Below are 19,893 nucleotides of genomic sequence, written 5' to 3'. Positions count from 1 at the left end.
GACTGTCAGCTCGATGAGGTGCACCGCTCTTGCCTTGGTGGACCACACCACAATGTCAGGGCGGAGAGATGTAGTTGTGATCTCCGTGGGGAACCGGAGTTGCTTGTGAAGATCAACCCTCATGTCCCACTTGTGGTCAGGGGAGAAGGGCCTTGTTGTCTCTTTTGGCCTGGTGTATCTTCTTCCGCCCCCTTCCATGACAAAGCTGGTGTGGTTCTCTGCTGGTTCTTTGCTGCCCTGTCGACACCCCTCCAGCACCTCTGCCAGTTTCCCCAGGACCTGGTCGTGACGCCATCTGTAGCGCCCCTGAGAGAGTGCGATCTTGCAGCCCGACAAGATATGCTGGAGGCTTGCATTGGGAGCATTGCAGAGTGAGCAGCATTCCTCATTCCCGAACCATTGGTGCAGGTTGCGAGGACAGGGAAGCGTGTCGTAAGTTGCACGAATGAGGAAGCTGATCCTTGCCTGTGGGATCTTCCAGAGGTCAGACCAACTGATCTTCCGGTTGACAACTCCCTCCCAGGTTGTCCAGCCTCCTTGTCGGCACTGCGACACAGCCTTGATCTTGTAGCGCTCTTCCTCTATCCTCGACACCTCTGCCACCACCATCTCCTTCCTCTCCTTACGGTTAGCCTTGGACCAGAACCGTGGTGCAGACACTAGCTGTGTAGTGTTATACACAGACACTAGGTGTGTAGTGTTATACACAGACACTAGCTGTGTAGTGTTATACACAGACGCTGTGTAGTGTTATACACAGACACTAGCTGTGTAGTGTTATACACAGACACTATCTGTGTAGTGTTATACACAGACACTAGGTGTGGTGTTATATACAGACACTAGGTGTGTTGGTTACCTGCTCCGTACTATTGTCTGCATCTTCCTATTTTTAAGAGAGGCATTTATATTGCATGCTTCAGTGTCTTACAATAAACAATTTGCCTGGGCCTCACTGCACAGTGTAGCTGTTGAAACCAATTTGCCAGCTTAAAGCTAGCGTTAAGCTAGTTCTCACTTGTTGTAAAGAGTGTGTCCTCGGCCGAGTCGGACCACATTCAATTAATTATTGCTCTAAAAACACTCCAGAAATCGTAACTAGTGCCCTGTTCTCTCTCCCTCTGTGTCACTCTGCTCTCCTCCTCTCTGTCATGTTCCTTCCCCTGGGCCTGAGGAGACTGGGAGAATCTGCTTCTGTGCTTAGGGGCGGCTCCGATGAGTCTGTGTGCAGATCGGCAGGGTTAAGATTGGATCTGCAAACCGCTCACATTACCAGATAATCTGTGCCGAACATCAGGCCCGACCACGCTGCCAGGCCAGATTTCTCCTCAGATTCGGGGGAGGTTTAAAAAAACAACAACAACCAACCAAGCTGATTCTTGGTATTAGATTTTCATCAGAGGGTGTCCGGTTTGGAGACTGCTGCAGCAGTCCTCCACTCACACACGCACCCTTGCTGACCCTCTGCTGTGGTTCCAGCTGTCCGGTGGTTTGTCTCTGCTGTTCTGCTCTCATTACCTCTGCCTTTTCATCGCTCATTACCACAACACACATCCATCGCTATTGATCAGTAAAGTCTCAACCTCCAGCCGGATTTTCACTTCCTCCTCCATTTCTCTCTCTCTCCCTCCCTCTCTCTCTCTCTCTCTCTCTCCCTCTCTCTCTCTCTCTCTCCCTCTTACCAATGGGAAATCAATTACAATTTGAAGTGCACTACAATCACCATCATTCTTTGCACCTATGCAACGCATGTGTTACTTCAAGTCACAGTGTATCTCTGCCTGCTGACACAAACTGAATGACAGTTTACAACAGAAGGATGAAGTGCTGCATGGTTCTGATGGCTGTTCTTTAGTGGGGCAGGTAAAAGTACCCCAAAAAGTCCAGGAAGTCTTGCTTGATATTTGTCTTTAAGTGGTGCAGAGAAACTGAAACCTTTCACTGAAGTATAAATTAAAAACAACTATTTTATTTCTGTGAAGCTATATACAGTCCATGGAAGCAACACAGAAACATGTTGCGCGCCCTATCATAAATCAACCTTAAGGGGGCAATCACACAGAGAAAAGTCACTAGAAACGCATCACCACTAAAACCATTGTTTCCCTATGGTACAGCACGCCTGGCGCTCCTCTCTTGTGCTGCGTTGTATATATTCTCAACGTTTCAGCACACCAAATTATTTTCCCTGACGCCATATGACTAGGCGTTTTTGATGCGATACGACGCTTCTCTGTGTGTTTATCGTTTAAGTCTTCATCCGGGTCTGACAAACACATAATCTAGTCCTCTCTGGACTTCCCTACAGCTGTGCAACAAGTCCCCCTCTCCACCCTCTTTTCAGCTGTGGTTGGCGGACATGATCTCTGTTATACGGATGGAGAGACTCAGGTTCCTGAGGACCAACTCACTTAAGAGATTCCTAACTATTTGGGACCCGTTTTTGGACTATCTTGATGAGGTTAGGGGCGATGGTTGATTCGCCCGGCTGGTCTCCCATGGACCCCCTTGTGTAGGACCCTAGCACATAAGCACTTTATGCAGCTGGTAGCACCACGGTGTAATTTCTGGAGTGTATGTATGTTTTTTTTTCTTTTCTTTTCCTGTATCTGAGTAAATGTTTATGTGTTGGTGTTCTGATCATTAAAAATAGCAAAATAAAATATTTGGGGGGGGGGGACACATAATCAATCTGCATTATATACCAGCCGTGGGTGGCATAAGGTCTGTGTTTATCAGACCCTGATGAGTTGATACACGTTGGTCTGTTTGATTGCCTTATGGTCGAAGAATAAATTCATAATATTATTCCACCTGAAAAATATGCGTTTCTGGGCTCGCTAAATGAAATGTCAATAAACCGTCAAGCTGCTGAAGTAAACTGACGACCTGTGGGAAACACTGTAGGTGCTCAGCCTCAGGCTAGTTGTAGGTAGCAGGTTAGGGAGGAAAGTGTTTCTCATTCTCATCGACTGCATAGATTTTTCCTGCAGGTCCGAAACTCGAAAAAATATCTATCTCCAGTCCGCATGTCGAAGTGGCCTTGGGCAAGACACTAAACCCCGAATTGCTCCCGATGGCTGCGTGGCAGCTGGCCGCCCTCGGTGTGTGAATGGGTGAATGTAGGCACATTGTAAAGCGCTTTGGATAAAAGCGCTATATAAATGCAGCCCATTTACCATTTACCATATCTACTCACAAGTAAAGGAGCAGCCTATCCAAACATAGAAAACAACAGGTCAGGCTTCCAGATTTCGGGGCCAAAACCTCCTTTTGCAGACTGTGCACACCAACAGGGTGCTGAAGTTTCATAAGAGTGCTGTGTTATCCCAACTCTTTTAATCAAAGCCCATGATCAGATAGTGTCCAGGATGCATGTTTGATAATGGGCGGGGGTTATAAATAGGGGGCAAGAAGGTCCTGGGTTTCGATTCTTGCTGTTGGTACTGAGGGTATGGCTCCCCATGCCTTCGGTGCCTAGTGCCCACATGGGCTATCTTGTGAAAAAGGCCTTTGTGTGTGGAGTTTACAGTACATGTTCTTCCCGTGCTCCCCTGGGGTTTCCTCCATATAACATCAATATGGACTCCCACTAAAAACATGCAAGAAGGTCGTCATCTGACCAGCGGCGGGTGGAAGAAGTTGGTCCCCGGGCGTTCCACTGCAGCTGCCCACCGCTCCTGGCCTGACCATGGAGGAGGACCAGCCAGGATGGGAAAAATGTAGAGGACACATTTCACGGCATCTCTGTGTGTGTGTGTGTGTGTGTGTGTATACTGTGTACGTGCATGCATTGGTGCATTGTGACAAATAAAAACAGGGTTTGTCCGTCCTGTACCTTTAATTGAGCCTATTTATTGGTACACTTGAAAGCATTTGAGGTATTGAGCTGCATTAATTGTGTGTGTGTGTGTGTGCGTGTGTGTGTGTGTGCGTGTGCGTGTGTGCTCGCATGTATGTGGAGAATCAAGATTTCTCAGATCTTGGTAATTACAGTATGTCTGTATACTTCCTGCTTACATTGTGTTGTTGCACCTTGTCACTATATGATGTAGTAGGGAGGTTGTCATGACACACTACCAGTCAAACGTTTGGACACACCTGATTGAATGTGCTATGCTTTTCCTGATCCTAAAGCCATTTTGTTCTAAAGGCTTAAACGCTTGAAATTAGTTTCTTAGACAAATGTATTGAAGCCTGTCATGCATGAATTTCTTTCCAAAGTCTTTGCCTTTCCATCGAGGCAAAGGGCAGCTACTTCAAAGATACTAAAATATACACTTATCATTTTAAACATTGTTTTGGTCACTGACCAAACTTTTGACTGATAGTCGGTGTACTTACAGAGTTTTCCGTGGATTATTGCAGAGAATAATTCACCAGTTGAAGGCGCTCTGATGGTTTTCTCTCTCTGTCTGCCCAGGGCGTGACATACTGCGGGGAGAGCTCCGCCAGCAGCATGACCATGGCTAACGTCCCGTGGCACCAGGAGGTGGTGGCCTTCGTGCAGCAGCTGGCTGACATGCTGCCTCAGTATGAGATCGCCTGTGAACACGAGCACTCCAACTGTCTGCTCATCGCTCACACCAAGGTAAACACCTCCAGCTTCACTGGATCTCACTTACAAGCGGCATCTGCAGTCTGTCGCACTGGCTAAATGTACACTTTAGCCTAGTTTGAAGGGTCAATTCTCACTCAATCTGGGTTGACACGTTATCACTTGCACCAACTGACATAAGTGACAATGTAAAACCTAAATAAAATAGCCCTTTGAATGTGCATCAATTCGATAGAAGACCCAGAGGACCCAGTCCAGCACGGTTTACATCACCAACGTGAAATTAGACCACCGAATTGATGAAGAACCAAACTACGAGTTCAGCTAGCTTAGATAGATATTTACTTACATAGATAGTTAAAATTTATGTTTTTCTACTCTATTAGCGATAGGGGAAATTAAATTAGCTGTCACTAATGTTGTCTGTAAGTAATTTATGCTATTGCTTGAGCCACTGTTCTGTTTCTCATCCATGCAGTGTTTGTGCAGTAGTGTTTTAGTTTCTGCCCCTGCAGGGGAATCAGTGTTGACACACGTTCCTTACAAAACTGCCACTTCACACAATGTCTACTTGCATACAGATATTCAGAAATTGCCTTTCATCATCTTAAAGACTCATCCAATGGTGTGTGTGTGTATGGTTTGTGTATGCGTGTGTGTGTGTGTGTGTGTGTGTGTGTGTGTGTGTGTGTGTGTGTGTGTGTGTGTGTGTGTGTGTGTGCGTGCGTGCGTGCGTGCGTGCGTGCGTGTGTGTGTGTTCCTGCATGAATGGGTATCTGGGCTACCCAGACAATACATGCTGCATAAGCATCTCCTCCCACATAATAATGAATTCCGTGTACCTTGGTGCTCTTCCTTGCATCAACACACACACACACACACACACAGACACACAGTTTATCTCCAGTTCCCCTTCGGAGTATTTTTTCCAGACAGCAAAGAAACGTGACTGCAAGCTCATGGCTTTTAGTTGTTGATTTGATTTCTCCGTCTTGTATTATTTATTCTCCTGTCTGCATTACTTTCACGAGACCAAACTACTCAAGGATGAGTGCCATGTATTCAGGCAGCGACTCAGTCGCCCCAGCAAGTATGCCAAGCCAAATGTCCATCAATAATGAATGAATGATGATTAATTACAGTCTCGGCTCTCTCTGACAGAGGAGAAATACAACACACACACACACACACACACACACACACACACACACAAATACAAATGCTGTCGAGGAGCTGGAAGAATGTGTGTTATCACACTTTTTATGATTAAGTGGCCAAACTCGCGCTCCTAATCCTTGTATTTGCTGGAGCTTTGTTGCGATGTCAACTGTTTTCAGCCCACGGGCCCCTTGGTTGATAGAGAAACAGAGCAGGGTCCCCCTACGATTAAAATATAAATCAAATTGTGTTGCATTTTAAGCCTGACGTGTTAGGATCTCTACATTATTTTAGCGTATCATTGCCTATTAATGCTTGGAGTTTACTCAATATTATTATTTTTTGTCTAAAATACATTTTCACAAACTACCTTGACAAAAATTGCCTTGCAGTACCTCTGTGGACCCTCTAGAGCAGTGGTTCTCAAATGGGGTCTGCGAAAAGTTTTCAGGATTTTTTTTTTTTTTTTTTTTTCAAAAGCTTCATAGTTCAACATAAATATTTTATGCTTTAAATCTAAAATGCTTCATGGATTACATTCTAATCTAACAAACCTATCACTTTAAAAGTCAAGCATGTTACTGTGGAAACAATTAAGCTTAGCCCAAAATCACAAATCAGAATGAGGGGGTCCCCAGTATATTTTCTACTTGTAAGGGGTCCTTGGCTGAAAAACCTTTGAGAACCTCTGCCCTAGGGGTCACGGAGCCCCGGTTGAAGACCACTGGTCTAGTTACATAATTATTTGAGGTTTAACTCTGTGCTAACTAGGGATGTCAATTTTCGGTTAATTTCACTTTCGATTAACCGACGCTAATAATCGATTAACCTATCGGTTAATTCATAATTTTTTAATATAAAAAAAAAAAAAAAAAAAAATGTTTTTTTTTTTTTTTTTTTTTTTTTTGTCTATTTACTCAATGAACTCATGCCCAAACAAGGCGTGTCTATTTAGATGCTGAAATGTTAATGCTTTTTGTGTTAGAATTTCTAACACAAAAAGCATTAACAAGCATTAACAAAAAGCATCAACATTTCAACACAAATTCTTTTTGTGTTAGAATTTCTAACACAAAAAGCATTAACATTTCAGCATCTAAATAGACACGCCTTGTTTGGGCATGAGCTCATTGAGTAAATAGACCAAAAAAAAATTTTTTTTTTTTTTTTTTTTTTTTTTTAATATTAACTGATAGACCGACAGCAATAACCGAACAACGACGTTAGCGACGGTTAATCGATTAACGGTTAACCGTTGACATCCCTAGTGCTAACCGACACCAATATCGGGCTTAGTGACTAGTCACTGTTGCCTCACAGCAAGAAGGTCCCAGGTTCGAACCCCGGTCCGTCCCAGGTCCTTTCTTTGTGGAGTTTGCATCTTCTCCCCGTGCTTGTGTGGGTTTCCTGCGGGGGCTCCGGTTTCCTCCCACCACCAAAAGACATGTATGTTAGGGTTAATACTCCTCTCAGTGCCCCTGACCAAGGCAATGGCAAAAGAACTGGAGTTGGTCCCCGGGCGCTGCACTGCAGCTGCCCACTGCTCCTAGACTAGTTCTAGGAAGGTTCCTAGTAGAGGATGGGTCAAATGCAGAGGATGAATTTCCCCATGGGGATAAATAAAGGATTACTTAACTTAACTTAATATGTTGCGGTGGCTGCTGTGCACAGTACATCAGTACTTTTCTCAGTTGCTGGTAAAAGCAGGGATAATTACTTAAACATTCCACAATGACATTTTTACACTGCACACTGAAAATGCTCAATGCACTGAAAAGCACATGTGTAGACACACAGATACTAGCCCAGGCTCCTTCTGTGTGATGCTGATAAAGAAGAAGATGATGATGATGATGATGATGATGATGACCATGATCTTCATCCCTCTTCTTAGTCCTGTCCTACAGGCAGGGCTGCTTCACCAGTGTGGGCTAGCTTGGGGTTTGACAGAGGAAGCTGCGGAAGTGATACTGAAAGCTGTAGTCCCATGAATGGCCACTTGAGGCTGTATCCATTAGGGAGTCATTCACCGTTCACCCCCATGTTAAAATGCCCGACTTTGTAACAGGATCAAGCATGTTTACAGTCTGGTTCAAAACACGGTTTTGGCCTATATGGTTAATTTCACCTTTCATGACAACTGTACGGGGGGTGAATTTTTATATAACTCACCCATTTGGAATCAAATAGATCATCGAAAAGAGTTTTGGGCGTGATTGACAGGTCGCCTGTCCAGTGATTGCCCAGCTTGCCGATCACGCACCAATACCAGGCGGAGCTGCAGCTCTGGGAAACCCCTGGTCTCATGCCGTCTTGCGCGAGCTACGCAAGTACCCCAAGACGGCGACAGGCCACACTCGGCTTCAAACATCGACCGTCTCAAAACGGGAGTGGCTATGTCCATTATATTTGCAGTCCATGGTGGTATGGAGGTCCGCAGGTTGGTAAGGCATTCACGACTACTGCTTTTTCACAGTCATCGACTACCGGACTGAATCAACTTCCTAGATGTATCCATATACAAACAGAACAATAAATTGAATCCCACCATCTACGGAAAGCCCACTGACAGAAACACTCTCCTACTCGCCTCCAGCTCCCACCCCTCCCACCTCAAGGACAACCTTTTCACTGGACAGCCCCTCCCACCTCAAGGACAACCTTCCCACTGGACAGCCCCTCCCACCTCAAGGACAACCTTCCCACTGGACAGTTTATGTGTTTACGCAGGCTCGGCAGTGATAAATGCGGCTTCATAGTAAAGTCAGCCGACATGAAAATGAGGTCTCTGGAGAGGGGCTATGGACGTCGCCCTGTCAGTCATGCATACAAACGTGCACTCCACTCACAGGCATAGTGTATTGGAGCCGACAAGACCACATCAGCACCCAGGATCACTGTCACCTGTATTCCTCCTTGGCCAACAGAATCAATCGATTCCTTCTCAAACATTGGAGAATTCTGCAAGTACACGCGCAAACCAGTTTCACTGACGCCCCTACAGGTCAGACTCTTCCCCACATTCACACTCTTTCAGGTGTTTCTATCCTCATGGGGGTCATTTTGACTGCAAAATGAAGTTAAAAACACAAGGTACAAATACACATACACAAACACACATACAGTACCCACACGTCACTGGGACAGAAATGGTGTTAAAAAGCCAGTTGTTGGCTTTATTACTCTCCATTTCTCTACAGGCTAGCCAGCTGGCAAGGCCACAATCAATATCTCGTTGTGTTGATTTCCACCTTCCCCTTTCCACCCCCCGCCCCTTGTCTTCTCTTTTTTCCATCTCGTTATTATTTTCTCACCAATGCAAATTCCTTGGTCTATAACGGCCACTGCCTCAGACACCTTAATTCATTTACACCTCCTCGCCTGCCTGCCGCTGTCAGTATTGCTTTATCCACACTCACTCACACACCACACACACTCTCTCTCACACACACACACACACACACACACACACACACACACTCTCTTTCTGGCTCTGACACGCAGGTTGCAGTGTTAGTGCCCGATGCCCCAAAGCAGGCTCTAGCTGCCTGTTAACTAATAGCTCCGGCCGTGAGAAGAATGAACAGGGTTTTGCACTCAGAAAGTCTATCTATAAAAGTGTTTTAGGGTGGCCCAAGCCTTAGCTATAGAGCTTCCATTTCAAACACACACACACACACACACCTACCAATAATTGTTTCCCTTTTTGTCGCTGTACACATTTATATTTTTATATGCAATGCATACACATACATGTACACATACACATGCATCGAGGTGTCAAATATAAAATGCACTTGGCAGAAGTTTGGAAACCACTTTCTTTCGTTTTTCACATTTTAGAATAATTGTAAATTCGCTAAAACAATTAACAGAATTATGCAGATGTTATGTTAAACAAATCAAAACTATTATATTTTAGATGATTTAAAGTTGGTGCCCTTTGGCTTGATGGAAAGACAAAGGCTTTGGAAAGAAAATCATACATAGGATCAACTTCACTATTTATATTTTGTCTAAGAAACTAGTTTCAAGCATTTAAGCATAGCCTTTAGATCACAATGGCTTTAAGAGAATGGGGGGAAAACATTCAATCAGGTGTGTCAAACTTTTTGACTGGTTGTGTGCGTGTGTGTGTGTGTGTGTGTGTGTGTGTGTGTGTGCGCGTGTGCGTGTGTGTCAATTTGTACATAGTGTGACACACACTATACACACTAGTACACACTTGTGCTTTTATATATTTCTTTTTAATTGCCAAAGTGAAAGAAATGGGTATGTGCATGTCAAGTGTGAATGCATCCCTGCTTGCCTTCTGTGTAAATATGGACAGATGCATACGGGATGCTTTGGGCGCTCATCAATAATCCAGCAGGGTTTGTTGGGAACTGGAGGCATTTCAAACGTATGTGCTGCTTTCCTGTGGAGTGTGCAGCATCCTGAACAGCTTAGCCAGCCAGCCAGCATCATTATTAAGTCCTCAAGGTTTTTAGCTTCACTAAAAATGTTACAAAGAGTGATGTTTTAAAGCACATCGCGCGCACGCGTGTGTGTGTGTGTGTGTGTGTGTGTGTGTGTGTGTGTGTGTGTGTGTGTGTGTTGCGTGCTTACTCCGCAGCCCTCAGAACTTCCAATTCCAGCTGGCCGATATCACTGTTTGATGTGGTCCTTTAAAAGCCATCAGGGCTGTGCGAGTGTGTGAGAGAGCGGGTGAGATCACTCACAGTGATCAGATGCTCGCCGCACTGACACATCATCATCATTAGCTCTCGCTCAGCCCCTGGGACCTCCCTATTGATAAGCATTTCTCCCTCCTTATCTCTCTCTCTCTCGCCCCTCGTTCTGCTTTCTCTCTCACCCTTCTCTCTCTTTCAGCGCCCGTGGTTCCTCCTCACCCTCCCTTCCTCTTCGCCCCAAATCTTTGTTCTCGTTCCCCGTCCTTTTCCATCCAGCCCCGTTTGGCTCAGATGACGCCACCTCCCAGAGAAAGCTCTTCTTAAAAGCCCTCTTCTTCACTGACAAATCACTGTGGACTAGGTGTGTGTGCGTGTGTGTGTTTAAGTACAGTGGAGTGCACCAGCATGCGGCATGCATCAAGGCACCTCCTGTGGTTCTTAGCGAAGACGCTGTCCTTGGTGTCCTCAGTGATCCTTAGCAAAGAAGCTGTTAGTAAAAACAACAGGCAGTCTTGTACTCTTTCCAGACAGCGCAGTTTTCACTTTGTTGCTTGGAGACTGAAATTGTTTCCTGTGATGCCGGCTAAACAAATAGCATCCCTCCTCGTTAGCAGAAACATTAACTCCCAGTAGGCGCTGCTTTCACTTTGTTCTTCTCTCAGGGCTCAGTAGCATTGCAACGCGTAGCTTTTTCTAATGGTGTGAGATGGCCATAAGGCATCTAATGGCTAAGAATCAAATGCCTAATGCCATTACTCCCTCAGTGCGTCATCGTCTCCAAACGTTTTTAATAGACCCTTTTCACGGGGGGCATTTTGTGTCGAAAAGGCAGGATAAAAACCGGTGCAAGCAAAACACTAATGAGGGTTTCCAACTTCCAATCATGGAAGAAGGAAACCCTCATTAGTGTTTTGCTTGCACCTGTGTTTATCCTGACTTTTCAACACAAAATGCCCCCCGTGAAAAGGGTCTATTGGACAAATAAATGTTAGTTCTTCCAAAGTGTATTTCCTGTCATTTCTGCTTTTGAGCTACTCTCAGGACTAAGGAAGTGAGCAATGTAATGCTAGCTTGTGTCTTTTTTTCCAGTTGGAGGAGTAGTGGAAGCAGCTGGAGAAGTTTAACTGAGACAGGTGAAAGGAGCTGTGAAACTGAGGCTGAAACCGTTTTGAAATAAGCGTTGAAAGCTAAAAGCAGGCAGTGGTGGCCTAAAGCTTAGAGAAAAGAGCTTGTGACCGCAAGGTCGTCGATTCAATCCCCCGGACCGACAGGATAAATCTGGGTGGGTAAAGTGAAAAAGCAGTGCTTGCCCCTCCCTCAATACCACCACTGAGGTGCCCTTGAGCATGGCCCTTAACCCCAACCGCTCCAGTGGAGCTGTTCAGTGGGCAGCAGATCAGACTTTGGTTGTTCTGGTCAGCTACCAGGTGGGAATGTTAACACATTCACTGCCAGCCGGTTTTTTTTTTACTGTAGGTAGCTTCTGCCAAGCCGTTTTTTGAGGATTCTGGCTCATTTTACAAGAGCCGAGGATAATTTTCTGCTTGGACTTTGTGAACACAAAGTTCACAAAAGTACTAATAGAATGTGTGCTTTCTCTGTCTAAAAGAGTTAGTTTGTAGAGTTAGTAGTTATGTAGATATTAGCCGTTGAGTACAGCATGGTTTCAGCGTCTGAGACAGGAAGCTGAGATAATCGCAGTTTTGTGAAATTCAATCAAACAGGCAGAACAGTCACTTTAACCATTTATTTTTGGCATCAGTGAGAGATCAGACATCTGAACAATATAGTTCTGAACACCCTCTCCTTCAAACTCCTCCCTCCATGGGCGTGTCTGGTGGCGTTTGTCACAAGCCAGTTTCTCCTGCCTGTCTGAGCAGTGAGCAGCCTCCCTCTCTGGCGGCCCCTCGTCGGCGAGTGTGGCGAGTGTGGACTGTGAATGGGGCTCAATCGTTTCTTGGATTTTCGGTTGAGAGCTTTGATGAAGCTTTGTGCGATTCTAGGCTTTATGCTGCCCACCCAGTCTATTTTTGGAACCCCCCACCGTTGTGCGCCCGTGTGCAGCAGCGTGAAAGCGTTTTCGCCTACAGTATGAGAATGAGGCTCGTTCGTTTCTGGGTTTTCGGAATGCGTGCGATTCTGGCCTTTCTGCGGGTGTTTCAAAGTGTGTTTCACCCATAATCTATTATGCAAATTTGCAATCCCCCACGCCAGCACCGCTCTCCGCTCTCGGTGTGCTGCTGCTGGCGCGGCCGCTCTCGGGCGAGTCTGGTGACTGATGACTGTAAAATCGCCAAGCCATTTCCTTGAGAATGGCTTCCTCCCGCGGCTGTTTTTGGTTGGCTTTCTCTCTGTCGGGAGAGCACTGTCGCCACTTAGTTGGTCGGTAAAATAGATTATACACATTCAATACTTCCAATATTTTTATAGGAGACGTGGGGGGCATTGATCCACGTAGCACCGTCAAAAAAAAAAAAAAAAAAAAATGTGACGAGTCAACTCGTCATTGGCAGTGAACGGTTGGATTGTGTTTGACGAGTCAACTCGTCATTGGCAGTGAACGTGTTAAAAGGACAATCCTGAAAAAGAGACTAGATCATCTTCCTGATGATCTAGTCTCTTTTTCAGGACTCCTCCTGAATAAATAAAGGTTAAAACAAAAGGCTTAACCTTCTAAACTTAACTTCAGAACAAAGAAGTTACCTGCTTCTGTTGGTTAAAAAACCACTAGCTCTCCCTTTCCCCTCTCCATCTTCATTTCTCTAAGCGTAGTAGTACTGTGTGCCATCTGTCTGACAGCCAATCAAACCAGCTGGAGTGGTGTACAGTACTGTTGCATGCTGGGAAAGTAGGGTCAAACTACTTCTCACCTTCTGTGCTGGGTTGGGACAACAAACAAGATTAGAGGGGAGTAATGGCATGAGAGGCTTGTGCCTTCTGCCCTCTCTTTCTGTCCGTGTGTCTCCATCTCATTCTCTTCTTAGTGAGATGGATGGGGAGTTGGGAGAGGAGTAAGGAGCAGCATGGATTGGGAGTTGGGAGAGGAGTAAGGAGCAGTGATTGATGAAAGGAGAGATGTGAGGAGGGGAGGTGGAGCAGTGATTTCCCAGACGGTTAAGAACGGCTGAAGTTAAAATAACAGCAAATGGCAGATGTTGAGCGAGGCACTTTTTCCCGGGTAATAGCTGTATTTCCACCAGCTCATCTCTCTGTCTTTAAAGTAAGGAAAAGGAAGAGGGGAGAACGGCTGGTAAATTCATACATTTGTGTTAATTCACACCCAGATCCATTTTCTGTTTCTGCCTGCCTGCCTGCCTCTCTCTCTCTCTCTCTCTCTCTCTCTCTCTCTCTCTCGAATTTGATATGAAGTGTGCTGGTCCTCCAAATAAGTCTTAAAGGATGGCTTTACCAATAATCAACCCACTTTGTATCGTTGATAATCTCAGTAATAAGCACATGGGCAGTGTTTACCTTCTCTCTCTGTTTTGCTCACAGAGATCTAGCATTTCCTCCTCTGGCAAAACGCTCCATTGTGATGCGTTTTATTATAAAATGCGTCACAACGGAGTGGCGGGAGTTCTGCTGGAGAGGCAGAATCTCCTCCGAGGGCGGTTGTTATTGTTTTGTTTTTTTTAAGTATGCGCACATCCATGGAGAATCACATTGAGAGCCTTAATGAGCCTTAATGACTTGCAGCTGGCAGGGGCAGAGTTTCTGCAGGAGGATTTTTCTCCATGAGGTAAACAGAGAGATAAGGTAAACACTGCCCATGTGCTTATATTACCAAGATTATATATGATACAAAGTGGGTTGATTATCGGTAAAGCCATCCTTTAAGTGATCTAAATGTAAAAGTGATGTTAAACACTGGTAGTACGTTGGGTGGTGGCCATGATATAACCCCAAAATGGTCAATTCTCTGTTCCTCCATGAGAGACGACTCTAAAATTGTGTGCATCCCCCCCAGGGGTGTTGTCTACGTGATACGCAGGTATATGCAGTATACACACTGCGAAATGACTCAGATTTGCATATGCGCACTGGGAAATGCGCTATGATACATATCGTTTTCAATTTCCATTCATAAAATTCACCCTGTGCGCTCTGTGTGTTACCCTACGTTCACACACAGCACCCAAGCCTTGCCTTTACCCACGCTTTTAAATAGGCGTCCTTTTTAGTCAATGAGGCGCCTCAACGTGAACCTTTCTGAAGGCAGACTTTTTCTGTCGAGCCATGAAAGAAAAACGCGACAATATCCGTGGGAAATGGCAAAGTCAACTGAATTTCAAAATAAAATAGTGTTACAGCGTTGAGCAGAGAGAGAGAGATTGATGGGTGGCTATCACGTGGGGCTTTCTCCCGGTCGGTAAACACGTCTTCAAGAGAGAGAATAGCGACCGAAGAAGCAAGATGAAGCTAGCTGAAGCCAGAGCCGTAGAAGGGTTCCGACATCTCCATTCCCTCCAATGGACCAGTTTTTTTCCAGGAAGTAGGTCCTGGAACTCTTGAGTAAAAAAAGCAGCACTGTCGAGTTGCAGCAAAATAGACAGTTTGTGTTGTACTTTGAAAGGGTTTTTCATCCCTTGAATCAAATTGTATTAACAGTATTAATACAAAATGTCACATGACACATGCGTAGTTTTCATTGTATTTGCATTAATTGCATTTCTAAAGTCATTTTTTGTACTAGTTTCAGAATTGTCATTAGATATGTTCACTCAGAAATAGGCTAGTTTTGACAAATTTCTTTATTTGATTGTTAAATTGGTCTTCAACGTAATTCCAGGTAATGACTCCCTAAAGTCCCATTTTAAGATGTATATAAAATACTCTACCTGTACTGTGAATAATAATTTGAGTCTGATATGGTTTTCCCCACAAAAATATTTAAAGTGTAACTAACCCCCAAAACATTTTTTTTCAGCTTTTAACCACATGGCTTTCGGGGTGGTATGTGAAGGATTCTGGTCAAGATCTCCACATTTGAGACCAATCTGTTACAATTTTACAAACTCCTATCATTTCAGCAGCATAAGTGTTCAAATGGGTTCAAACCTGCTTTTTTTTTTGCCCTCAAATGAATGACCGATTTGGTACATCGTTACGTCACGGTGGTATTTGCGCGTGCCCTTTCCCACTCATGTGAAAAAATGTTTTTTTCATGTGATCATTACTGTAGAGCCAGAGCCAGAGAGTTGCAATATCTCCATTCACTCCAATAGACCCGTTTTTAGCGTGAGCCCTTTAACAGCCCAATGCATTGTGGGTAGTCGGATACTGTGGCTAATGTTAGCGGCTAGTTAGTTATGTTACAAGGCAGTAAAACGCCACTGAATGACCAAATTGATATAACTTTTAATCATTTCGGGCAAAACCGTTTCCATGCAGACCCATCAGCGTTGGTTAGTTGTTTATAACGTGGCTATATTATAACATGCTCTATCTCTAATACACTGTCATGCAAAAAAAAGAAAAGGGGATTGGGAGGCGGGCCATAGCGTCTCTGTCGATTATTTGATTTGACAGTTCTGGGCACTGGCGTTGGCGTTGGCCAATCCTGGCGTGTTCCACCCCCAAATCGAGTGCGTTCTGGCGCAAAGCGAGTGGGTTCCAGGACAAATGCAGGCTCTCTGAGGCACGAGCCAGTTACGTTATCTTTAGAGCAGCGCAGTAAATACAATATTCCTGGAATTCGAGTTTAACAAACCAGTTACATGTCTTCTGCATTCTACATCAAATTAAGACATTAACTGTTTGTTTTATTTTGTATGTTACATACTTATTGGCCAAGTTATTAGTTAGTTTATGTCCTAGACATTCTGCCAGGGTACAAGGGACTATAGGAGAATTTTCAAATCGAGTAGAATACCGTTTTGCCAGAAATCTTGGGGGGTAAGTGCCCCTTTAAATTATCTTGCTAAAATCCTTAAAATGAGATCTACTCCTTCTCCTTCATTAAAAAATTCCAGAGACTATGAGTATTCAAATATATTTAATCTTAAACGTTTTCCAGCTGGACACAAGACATCTGTATGCGCACCGGAGGCTTCGAGTTTCCACATCACACTTGTGTAAGTTGACTATTGGACCAGAATTGGCTTCCAAACTATTTGTGATGGAACCACCCCCTAAAATTAGGATTTTCAATGAGTACAGAGAAACTTTCCACTTTCAGCAGCCTTCTAGTGTCACTATCTGCACAGTGAAGCTCAAACACTATAGCAAGCAACAAGAAGAAAACACAGATATCCTGATATACTGTAGCTCTGTGATCACTGCTGCTAGCTCATCTGCCACCTTGTTCCTCTCTTTCTCCCGTGTGTGCGTGTGCATGTGCATGCTTGTGTGTGCACAGTTCAAGGTGGAGGGGGAGTGGTGGACATGGATCGACTACGAGTGTTTCCAGGAGCTGGTCCAGGCCCACGAGGAGAGCGGCGGTCAGCGGAGCTTCTCGGCCCTGGACTACGTAGCTAAGACTCCCAGCTGGGCTCTGTTCGGGGCCCGCGAGCAGGGCTTCGACCCCGCTGACATGCGCTTCCAACGCCGCAGCAAGACCAAAGACATCTCCGGATGCTGATAGAGAGAGAGAGAGAGAGAGAGAGAGAGAATGAACAGAGTGTGTACTTGCAGCACCAGAGGGAGAAATAAATAGGAAAGCAGGGTTTGGTGGGTTTTATTCCCATCCGCATTGAGTTTCACAGAAACTTTATTTTTATTGTTTTCTGGAAAGTTTCTCTAGAGTTGAGACCTGCCCTGTCTCTCAGGGCATTCCACTCGGAACTTTGTGTCTCCCTGCTTTCCTTTCTCTCTGCTTTGTATTAGGGATGCACAACATTGGATTTGTTTGCCGATATGCCAATATTTTCCAACTCTTTTGGCCGATTGCCGATACGATATATATGCACGCAATTTTTTCCACGTAATTTCAGAGAACAAGTCTCTCCTGTAGTGGAATTAACACATCATTACGCCTACTCTTATCGTGATGGCCGACTGGCACAGACATAAATACAATGTTTTTCAAAATGCACACATTCACGGTTCACTGTGCACACACCCTCACACCGTAGCCATGGCACTGATCATCTGGGCATAATTAAAGTGTCTTTTTATCGGGCTGTCAGATCAGCAGAAATGTTCATTTCAGGCCGATGCCGATATTTCATTTTAAAGCCTTTATCGGCCGATACCGATGACGTGCCGATATAATCGTGCAGCCCTACTCTCTTGTCCTTTTTGCATCTTTTAATTTCATCGCCTTGACCCCCCGAGATCAGCCCCAACTGCCTCGATCGAGGCCTCTGCACTGTTTCTTTGCCATTCCCCTTAATGTAAGTGTTCCTTTTGCCTCTTTTATGTACATACTGTAGATCTTGGCTGTTTCCCCTCCACCGTTTACGGCCGGGATTATAAATGTCAATGACTTGGCTTTTTAGCCAGCTGGCAGCGCTGAGGAGGGATTGCACTGTTTAAGTCGAGCTGGGAAGTGGCTCCCATCACCTTTCTCTTCCCTGACACTTTTACAGTCCAGTTTGTGCAGCGCGGGGCGCGGTCAGCATGTTCCACTAGCTCCCTTTCTTCCCTGCGCGGCGTCCCTGGGAGCTACTGATCTTTCCCAGGAGCCTCTGCTCTCCCTCCTGCTCATTAGGACAGTGATTGTATTTTCAGAGAGTGGAGAGAGAATAGCACTAAAGCCTCTCCTCACAGCACTGGCTTCTCTTTCTCGACATGTTCAGTGGAAAGGTCGCTCTGTTGCACATTCCCAACTGTTGTGAGCGTAGCGTGTTTTAGGTGCTGCTGGGAGCGACTGAGGCGAAAAGATATCGCAGCTTTCAGCAAAAGCGTCCCGCACTTCAGATGGGTTTTCAGCTGTTGCACAGAAGCAACACTAGCCACAGCCGGTGCGTCCCACGTACATGCAGATAGCACTTCCTACATGTGTAGTGCTGCTAGCTAAAAAACAGATGGGGGTAAATGAACAGTGCGAATGTATAGATATGCATGATTGAGATTTACATTTTCCACTATGGTTTGCATTCAGCCTCTATCCAGGACATTGGTGGCACTATGGAGAAGAACATGGATACTGTGGCCGCCTCGTCTGACTTTGATGTTATCCCATTCCATTCCCATCCAAAGTTATACAAAGCATACTGGCGTTTGCTGTATAATACTTTCCGGGCCAATTTCCTGCAGTATCTCATAACTGCAGTATGCCACTTGTACGCCAACACTGAACTAATTCAAGTGAGAAAGTAATTCACCACTACAGTATGCACACTAGCCCTCCTAGTCCGGTATGCCAGTACAAAAATGTTACTGATTCATTATTTCATGAAATGCAAATGTTACTTGAAACTTTGTTTTTTCCAACTGTCATGTTTTCTTTTGCTGCAGTGCCTCCCGATCAGGGGGAAATGTAGGGCTGTAGGTATGTGGATAATTCATTGTAATAAATTTGTAAATGTAGATGTTGTCCTTTGTGAATTTAATATAGACACAACAGGTGCATGAAAGGACATGCGTCTTAATTATGGCAGACGCCGCATTGTCACCTCCACCTCCGACTGCTGTTTTTTTTCCAGACAGAGTGGGTGGTTGACATTTTACAGCTCTGATATGCCTGCCAGATTGGCAGGAAAAGGGTTTCTTGGCCGCAAATTGAGCAAGGTTTGATTGACAGGTGGAGGGCAGAGGTCGTACAACACAACAGTAGCCACTATCAGAATTTGAGTTTTATTTATTTTTTATCTTTACTCTATTTAGTTTGGCACTACTGTTTGTGTTAATAAATGTGAAATGGACATGTCACTAAAAATAACAGTACATGAATAGTATAAATATAAGAGTAACGATGGCATAGGATGTCCAAAATTCTGTTGTGCTGGAATATAAACAAAAGACTAAAGACTTGCATCCATTAAGAATTGAGTCTGTGGCCATGAGACAAGCGTAATATCCTCCTGGGCACATGTGTTTGGCTGGCAGAGGTGTATCTCGTGCCACAGGTCATTTGTCATTTGAACAGCAGGTCTCTCTCCGCTGAGCTCGGAGATGAACACTGCACACTGAAAAATACCTGTATGTGGTGATGTCCTCACCTCTTTTGTCCCACAGGGTTTCTCATCCATTTTTAAGCTGCTGCCGCTGGTGTGTGCAACCACCGAGGGAGGCGGGGATGGAGAGGCTGTCTGTGATAGGCCTACCACTTGTCACTTTCCATTCAGCACAAATCCCTGGATTTGTGAAGGTGTTTCTCGTGTGTGTGTGTGTGTGTGTGTGTGTGTGTGTGTGTGTGTGTTTACATGCCTGCCTAATGATAATGTGCCTGGAGCCAAAACTCAAGGGTAGCCTATGTGAGAGTGATAATGGTTCTTACAGGTGGCTTGTAAATGTGTTTTGGGATGTTATCTGTGTGTGTGTGTGTGTGTGTGTGTGTGTGTGTGCTCGTGCTCGCGTGCACCCGCATGTGTGTGTGTCTGTTCTTGTGTGTGTGAGAGG

The 19,893-nt window shown here is 44.9% G+C and overlaps 1 protein-coding gene across 1 annotated transcript in view; it reads left to right on the top strand.

The window, feature by feature from the left end:
• The window catches only part of tyw1 (tRNA-yW synthesizing protein 1 homolog), a 101,740-nt gene extending 82,915 nt beyond the window's left edge, over window positions 1-18,825 (top strand). The window contains exons 15-16 of the mRNA XM_083637346.1: window positions 4,424-4,591; window positions 16,748-18,825. Coding sequence (XP_083493472.1) covers window positions 4,424-4,591; window positions 16,748-16,969 — 390 coding nt within the window. The 3' untranslated portion in view covers window positions 16,970-18,825. The remainder of the gene's footprint in view (window positions 1-4,423; window positions 4,592-16,747) is intronic.
• Window positions 18,826-19,893: the final 1,068 nt, after the last annotated feature.

Source organism: Poromitra crassiceps (genome assembly GCF_964638095.1).
Source record: "Poromitra crassiceps genome assembly, chromosome: 5".
Classification (NCBI taxonomy): domain Eukaryota; kingdom Metazoa; phylum Chordata; class Actinopteri; order Beryciformes; family Melamphaidae; genus Poromitra; species Poromitra crassiceps.
Note: the sequence above shows the minus strand (reverse complement) of the source record. Positions and strands in the feature narration are given on the sequence as shown.